We start from the raw sequence: 8674 nt of genomic DNA, 5'->3' as shown, positions 1-8674 counted from the left end.
ATAATTATAAATCATTTCATGCACATAAAACATGAGCACAGTCCATGAATCAGTGTTTTATTAGAGAAGGCTGCCATCTAGTGGATGGTTGTGTTGCTTTAGTTTGAAAAGAAGTCCAACCGGAAGTATTTAGACTGCAGTTGGAAGTGTTTTACAAGAATAAAATCATTTAGATTACATTTATCTGTATGGTAAGATTGATTGATTAAAAACCAAATTATGTTCAGAGGTGATTCAGAATTATTTCAGAATAAAGTAGATAAAACGTCTCAGTTTAGTATATAAAAGTCTGTGGTCTAAAAAGCAAGTACAATCTTCCAAAATCTAGTATTTACTTTTTGGGTTAATTAAAATGTGTTTTTAGCATTAGAGCAGGGGTGGGCAACTCCAGGCCTTGAGGGCCGGTGTCCTGCGGGTTTTAGATCTAACCCTGGGTCAACACACCTGAATCAAATGATTAGTTCATTACCAGGCCTCTGGAGAACTTCAAGACATGTTGAGGAGCTAATTTAGCCATTTAAATCAGCTGTGTTGGATCAAGGACACATCTAAACCCTGCAGGACACCGGCTCTCGAGGCCTGGAGTTGCCCACCCCTGCATTAGAGAGAGAGAGAGAGAGAGAGAGAGAGCGTCCAGCGCCGATTTGATCCCATTCCAGTCCTGTGAGACTAAAAACGAATAAAGAGAAGCACGCAATTGAAAACCCCTCGAATCACCTCCTGGTAAAACACTGCCACCTGGTTTCACTTGCAGCTAAAACATGTAGAGGGTAATTACAAAAAGTACCTGTAAGGGAGAAAGATTACCTTTTAAAATAGGTTATATAACCTGATTTAAAGGGTAATCTTGGTCCCTACCTGCTGATGTTCATGTTAGGAATGCTTTGGAGTTTGTAAAGCTCTGATGTGCGTCAGAAAGAAGTGAGCTCCCTGTTCTGTCATTTTGGTGTTTATCATAAAAACAAACTTAATTTACCTGTGCAAAATCCAACTAAAACCTGCTTTTATGCAATAATCTCAACAGCTATCAACTTGAAGCTCTTATTTTGAAAAGAAGCCCAGCTAACCGTAATTCTTCCTGTCAGACGAACATAGGCGCCATCTTGACAGTAGTCCTTTAGCACATTGTGCTGCTGTTTTCTCTTCAGAAATCAGCGTCTGAAAACAGAAAGCTCTTGTTTCCACGTCTCTGGCTCATCGGGCTCTCGGTCATGTCCAGCATCCAGCTGCTCAGAGTGCTCGTTAACGAGCGGCTGGCCGCGGCCGCCGACGACATCTTGGAGGCGGTGAAGAAGACCATCGCGGGCTATGAGGAGGAGATCCTGCTGTCCAAACGGGAGATCCGCCGCCAGCGACGGATGCTGCAGAGAGAGTCCAGATCAGAGACGTACGCCGGCAAACACTCAGGTCTGTGAGCTGCCGGCGTGTCTTCAGCCCTTCAGGTTGTCCGCTAACAGGCCGCACTGGAAACAGGCCCATCTGGGGCAGCATGTCTGCCCAGTGGTACCCCATTCAAAAAATCTGCAGATTTAACGTTTCCCATTTAAAAGCAAAGGTCCCAACCTCAATAAAAACACATTCCTTAATTTCAAAGTATGCTTTTGAATTCGGCATAAAAGTTATTGACAAAGCTGCCTCACACTCTGAGCAATAGAAACTTTAAATGACTGATTGAAAGGTGACCGTCAGGGCGCCGAACTTTTCGAAATAAATCGTTTCCGCCTCTGAATTCAAAGATGTTCACCTGACAAAGTCTGGAAGCCTATTTCTGACTAGCGTGACTTGCTTTGTTATTCAATTAACGGCTTTAAGTTTAGATTGACAAACTTTCTTTGGCCTCATTTCAACAGTTCAAAAGACAGTGTTTGCTCATTAAATTCTCTCAAACTATATATATATATATATATATATATATATATATATATATATTATTCGTTTGTTTGTTACCCAAGCATGACATTTAAGTCTGACAAGTGATTCACCGAGCTGCTCTACAGTCTTAGAAAAATGAACTTTTACGGGCTGGTTTTCATGAAGAGACTGCTGCTGGGACACCAAACTCCACAGACACATTTAGTAAGACAATTTTATTTCTCCACATGCAAATATTACAGTGATCTGCACAAGTCTTGAGCAACACCAATGCTCTTTGTATTGAAACATTTCCAAGCAGAGTCTGTGTAGGTTCTCAGTCAGGGAGTGAAGGTCTCACAGTGGTTTTACCTGAAACCTCTGCTAAAAATGACCCACGCTTCTGTCCACACCTTGACTCATATGATGAGGCACGTGATTAATAAAGAACACACTTAAGGGACAACTCCCACTAGGCCTTAAATACCTGGGCCTCTCCACCATTTGGTTTTAGAACTGAAGAAACTTCTTGCATGAGCGGTGAAATGTCTTCAACACACTTAAACAAGTCCAGTCGCTTTCTATCCAAGCTCCTTAGAATGTGCAAGTGGTGTTCAGGAATAGCTCTGCAGGGTTCTTGAAGGACATTCAAAGATCTTCCTTGGATATTTCTGACTTTCGTTCTGTTTTCTGTCGGGATGATCCCATACTGTGTCAGTTATGTTGAGGTCCGGGCTCTGGGGAGGCCGATCCGTGACTGATCATAACTGTAGAGCTTCTCGAGGCAACTGTTGTTGTGATTTGGCGCCATATAAATAAAAGTGAATTAAGCTAAACTTAAAACTACCAAGTGTAACTTAACTTTAAGTTAGGGCTTAAAAGCTGAATATTGATACAAAGAGAGGGAACCTCAACAGTCAGACAATCCCCTGTGAGGTGATCGTGGCAAGGATGGGAAGGAAGAAATCCATTTTAACAGGAAGCGACCTCCAGCATTACCAGGATAAGGGGGGGGGAGACAGCATAGAGAGGTGAAACACACTCTATAAGAGAGATCTAAAACCTAAGCACTCATGTGCCCTGAGGTCTAGTGTATTATTGTGAAGTTTGAAGACGATCCATAGAAAACTGGGTAATATGAAGTTTTTATTGATTTTCACATTTGGTGCGACTTTGACCAAATATGCAGCAAAACTAAATCAGCTTGAGCCGTTATTGGTATCAACAATCACACAAAGTTAGAAAATGATATGTTGAAACTCTAGATGCTAGATTACTAAGAGACAGACAAACAGACCTGATTACAGACTCCTCCCCTCCAGGGGGCGGGGACTATGCATAACAAATATTAGGGGAAATCTCTTCATTCTTCCTGTCTGGAAGACAAAATATCAGTTGTCTGATTTTTATTTGTTTGTTTTAAATGTCAGTCTTGAACCATTGATGAACACTTTTGTTTATCTGTCAAATTTGCAGATCAGAATAAAATGTAGCCCTCAGTCAGTTATTTGTGGTGGTATCTGGAGTATAGTTTGTATCATGGCTCTTGATGACATCACTGTTTCCTGAAAGTTTGAACTTTTTTTTTTCTCTCTCTCTGCAGACCAGCCGCAGCTCGCGCTGACTGTCTGGGACGAGGACTTCCCTGAGGATCAGCAGCAGGCAGAGGAGCAGTGTGAGCTGGAGTGGAGCCCCGGTCAAGACTTGGAGAATGAAGAATCTCTACAGACGGACAAGAACCAGGAGGAGGACGAGGAGCAGCCACAGCACCCGCTTCAGGAGCTGAGGGAGGAGGAAGAGCAGGCGCTGCAAGAGGTTGAAGGGGAGGAGGATAGCGCCATCGGGTTCATCTTCAAGCATCAGCCCAGCTCTCCGAGCACTAAAGGAGGCGGTGGCGATCCTCTACCCAGCACGTCCACAGAACAGGAGCAGGCGCAGGAAGAAGTGACTGTGGAAGACAATGACGAGGCCTCCTCCAGCTCCTCGACTGTCAACAGCGATGACGAGTGGAGGGCCAGTGTGGATTCTCAGAGCGACGACAGCGACAGAAGCCACGAGTGGAAGCCGAAGAAGAAGAAGGGGCCTCGTGTACCGATGGCGCCGACACTGCACCTGGCCAAAAAACTCAAATCCAGAATCTGCTGTAAAGTGTGCGGGAAAGGCTTCCACGCCAACATCTCTTTGGTGAACCACATGGAGATTCACCCCAAGGATGTCTGTGGCGTGTGCGGGGAACGTTTCGACAGCGAGGAGAGCTTTCACAGTCACGTGAAAACTCACGTGAAAGCGGAGATCTGCAGCGTCTGCGGGAAGTGTTTCGGGACCTCGAGCAACCTGGAGACGCACATGAGGATCCACACGGGGGAGAAACCGTTCCTGTGCAGCGAGTGCGGGAAATCCTTCAACTGCCGTCACAACATGGTGCGACACATCAGGATACACACGGGGGAAAAACCGTACACCTGCACCATCTGTGGGAAATGCTTCAATGACTACTCGACTCTGAAGCGCCACCTGCTGGTTCATATCCGCAAGAAAACCCGCAATCCAGAAAACTCATCGGTTAACGATGACGGCGACAAGGGGCTCAAGACATCGCAGTCAAAAAAGTCCCGGGCTATATGCGAAGTATGCGGGAAAATGTTCCACTCGGTGGTTTCTCTGGTAAATCACGCCAAAAGTCACGCCACAGATGTCTGCGGCGTGTGCGGGATGAATTTTGATTCTGAGGAAAACTTGAAAAGTCACCTGAAGACTCACAAAAGCGGGAAGGTCTGCGAAGTGTGCGGTAAGTGTTTCGACGGGCACGGAAACCTGGAGATGCACATGAGGATTCACACCGGGGAGAAACCGTTTCTGTGCAATGAGTGCGGGAAATCCTTCAACTGCAGACACAACATGTTGCGGCACATCAGGACGCACACGGGGGAGAAACCGTTTCTGTGCAACGTCTGCGGCCGAGGCTTCAGCGACCAAACGAGCCTGAAGCAGCACAGCAGCACGCACACGGGAGTCAAACCGTACCGCTGCGAGGTCTGCGGGAAAGGCTTCCACCGAAAGACGTACGTGAGGCTGCACATGAAGAGCCACACGTCTGGGAAGTGACTGCTGTGTAAATAAAGATTTTGAAAATGAAGATGTTTTTGAATTTTATTGTGAAAAACTGACAGAATTTATATCGTCTTCATGCATCATTGGTCCTGAATATAATGTTGGAAGGAAAATATCCAAAGGTGGCTTATTGTTCCAAAAATAAGGCGGCTGTGACTCCAAACGTTCCAGTAATATTGAGCTCGGCGTGACTCACGGTGAAGGTAAAGACTAAAGGACGACCCACATTGCACCAAAGAAAGGCAGAGAACACATTTCTGACTCGTCCGATGTTTCTAAGGGACAATTTGAATTATTAGACTTTTTTAAATCTCCAACACAGTTTTGTTTTCTTTTTAATCACTTAAAACCCAAAATGTAAAATAATATTAAGTGCCAGAAAATTAAGAGTTTTTGAAAACGGGCAGTCTTTGAACCATTTGACAAATTTCTTTATAAAAATAATTACATTTTATTTTCATATATGACTTTTAATTTGTATCATATTTGTTACATCTGGGGGGAAAAATCACACTGATGATGTAGAAGTCTCAAAAACATCAAATATAATGCACTAGGCATTGAGGGGTTAAAGCCATATTTGGTTATAGCAGCCATAATAGATTCATCAGCTTCATATTTCTAATGACTCCACTAGAGTAGCTCCTGGAGTCTAAGAGAAATAAGGTTTCTCTAAGAGAAACCCAAAATTCTGCATGACGCACCTGAAACTTCCCTGAAAGCTGATTTTCTTCTGGGCGAAGTGTTTTCATTGTGAGAACCGAGCTCACTGTCAGCTGAGACTGAAGAAGTCACTTGGATGAAATGCTTCTTCCCAATGCTCCTTACCTGGATGATTTAGCGTGCATCAAAACGCGTCTCACACGTCTGAGAAAATAACTTGAAATTTTGAATTAGGTGTAAATGTCAAAGAAGTTAATGTTTTTGTTTGTTTTTCAGGGAGGAAACAAAGTTTAAAAATCAAATCCAGCTTTTTAGTTTACACACCAAAGGAGAAATTCTGGTAGTTACGTTGAAAAGCCCCCATAACCCATAACGTGTTTAACGCTTTGTTTCGTTAAATGCTTTTCTGTCATTATTCCAACTTCACCCACGTATAGGTCGAGCATCAAACGCTAACATCCTGCTATAACGCTATCGCAGAATATAACAAGTTTGCTCTCAGACGTTTTATCCTATTACACGGGCGGCCTCGTGGTCTAACTTTGTACTTCAAGCCCCAAACAAACGACAACAATGTAACGTTTTATTGTTTAGTACACATGCAGGCGGTTACATGATGTAAATCTGTGTGCTTCACATCGTGCCTCTGACGGACTGATAATGTGCAGCAGTTTGGAGTCACGACTTCAGATATTCAGTTAATGTCGAGCTGCTAACTCGAGTTGGTCAAAGCTGTTTGCTGAGAGATGCCTTCTGTATTTTGATGGAGACTAATTTTTAGATTTTGTTGGGGGTTTTTTTTTTAAATCTTTTGCTCAAATTTTCTTAATAAACTCTGAGTCAACTTTGGTTGTTTCCTTGCTTATTTCTCCACAGTGCACAGATGACCAAAGAACTACAGCGAGTTTAAGAAAATGTGATTAAAACCAGTATTTTTCTTTTTTTTTTTAAATTGGGCTTTATAGAATTACGCTGGCATGTGGTTCGCACTTTTGCCTCACAGCAAGAAGACCCTGGGTGGAGCAGGAGGTGGGGTGCATCTTGACCCTGGACTGGATAAGTGGAAGAGGATGGATGGATAATTACAGGGGTCTTCTTTATTCTGCTCAGCTTGGCTGGTTAGCTTTTAGCAGTGCTGAATAAATAACTTATAACACATATATAACATATAAATAAACATTAATACACTTAGCTAAAATCTCTTGTATATGTTTTTTTTAAATTATTTTATTTAATCCTAATTATTCTTTATTTTTATGAACTGGTAAAGCCCCAAAAGCTTACAAACAAACAAACTCTTACTGGTAGCTTTCGTGTTCATGTTAATTGTGTAAATGCTGTGAGCTACTCACAATGTTGAGTTCCTGTTTCTCTTTATTCTTTATTATTCTAGTTTGATTTTAATTCAATTAGATTTTATATGTAATTACTTAAATGGCACATTGTAAGTGAACAAAAATAGCAATTACTGCTACTTCATTAAGCTAGCCTGATTAACCTTTAAGCATTTACAGTGGGGCAAAAAAGTATTTAGTCAGCCACCGATTGTGCAAGTTCCCCCACCTAAAATGATGACAGAGGTCAGTAATTTGCACCAGAGGTACACTTCAACTGTGAGAGACAGAATGTGAAAAAAAAAATCCATGAATCCACATGGTAGGATTTGTAAAGAATTTATTGGTAAATCAGGGTGGAAAATAAGTATTTGGTCAATAACAAAAATACAACTCAATACTTTGTAACATAACCTTTGTTGGCAATAACAGAGGTCAAACGTTTACTATAGGTCTTTACCAGGTTTGCACACACAGTAGCTGGTATTTTGGCCCATTCCTCCATGCAGATCTTCTCGAGAGCAGTGATGTTTTGGGGCTGTCGCCGAGCAACACGGACTTTCAACTCCCGCCACAGATTTTCTATGGGGTTGAGGTCTGGAGACTGGCTAGGCCACTCCAGGACTTTCAAATGCTTCTTACGGAGCCACTCCTTTGTTGCCCGGGCGGTGTGTTTTGGATCATTGTCATGTTGGAAGACCCAGCCTCGTTTCATCTTCAAAGTTCTCACTGATGGAAGGAGGTTTTGGCTCAAAATCTCACGATACATGGCCCCATTCATTCTGTCCTTAACACGGATCAGTCGTCCTGTCCCCTTGGCAGAAAAACAGCCCCATAGCATGATGTTTCCACCCCCATGCTTCACAGTAGGTATGGTGTTCTTGGGATGCAACTCAGTATTCTTCTTCCTCCAAACACGACGAGTTGAGTTTATACCAAAAAGTTCTACTTTGGTTTCATCTGACCACATGACATTCTCCCAATCCTCTGCTGTATCATCCATGTGCTCTCTGGCAAACTTCAGACGGGCCTGGACATGCACTGGCTTCAGCAGCGGAACACGTCTGGCACTGCGGGATTTGATTCCCTGCCGTTGTAGTGTGTTACTGATGGTGACCTTTGTTACTTTGGTCCCAGCTCTCTGCAGGTCATTCACCAGGTCCCCCCGTGTGGTTCTGGGATCTTTGCTCACCGTTCTCATGATCATTTTGACCCCACGGGATGAGATCTTGCGTGGAGCCCCAGATCGAGGGAGATTATCAGTGGTCTTGTATGTCTTCCATTTTCTGATGATTGCTCCCACAGTTGATTTTTTCACACCAAGCTGCTTGCCTATTGTAGATTCACTCTTCCCAGTCTGGTGCAGGTCTACAATACTTTTCCTGGTGTCCTTCGAAAGCTCTTTGGTCTTGGCCATGGCGACGTTTGGAGTCTGACTGTTTGAGGCTGTGGACAGGTGTCTTTTATACAGATGATGAGTTCAAACAGGTGCCATTCATACAGGTAACGAGTGGGGGACAGAAACGCTTCTTACAGAAGACATTACAGGTCTGTGAGAGCCAGAGATTTTCCATGTTTGAGGTGACCAAATACTTATTTTCCACCTCTGTCATCATTTTAAGTGGGGGAACTTGCACAATCGGTGGCTGACTAAATACTTTTTTGCCCCACTGTATACACAGTATAAAGCATCGTGTCAGTGCAATTTCAATAAA

General features: G+C 43.2%; 1 protein-coding gene across 1 annotated transcript; it reads left to right on the top strand.

The window, feature by feature from the left end:
- Positions 1-574: 574 nt before the first annotated feature.
- On the top strand, positions 575-4987 carry LOC309704366 (uncharacterized protein). The gene is made up of 3 exons (XM_082529470.1): positions 575-723; positions 1149-1407; positions 3455-4987. Exons 2-3 carry the CDS (start codon positions 1212-1214, stop codon positions 4954-4956), a joined length of 1698 nt encoding a protein of 565 aa, XP_082385596.1. The 5' UTR covers positions 575-723; positions 1149-1211; the 3' UTR covers positions 4957-4987.
- Positions 4988-8674: the final 3687 nt, after the last annotated feature.

This window comes from Aulonocara stuartgranti (genome assembly GCF_965226115.1).
Source record: "Aulonocara stuartgranti genome assembly, chromosome: 4".
Taxonomy (NCBI): Eukaryota; Metazoa; Chordata; class Actinopteri; order Cichliformes; family Cichlidae; genus Aulonocara; species Aulonocara stuartgranti.
The sequence above is the reverse complement of the archived record's forward strand: the minus strand, read 5'-3'. Positions and strand labels throughout refer to the sequence as shown.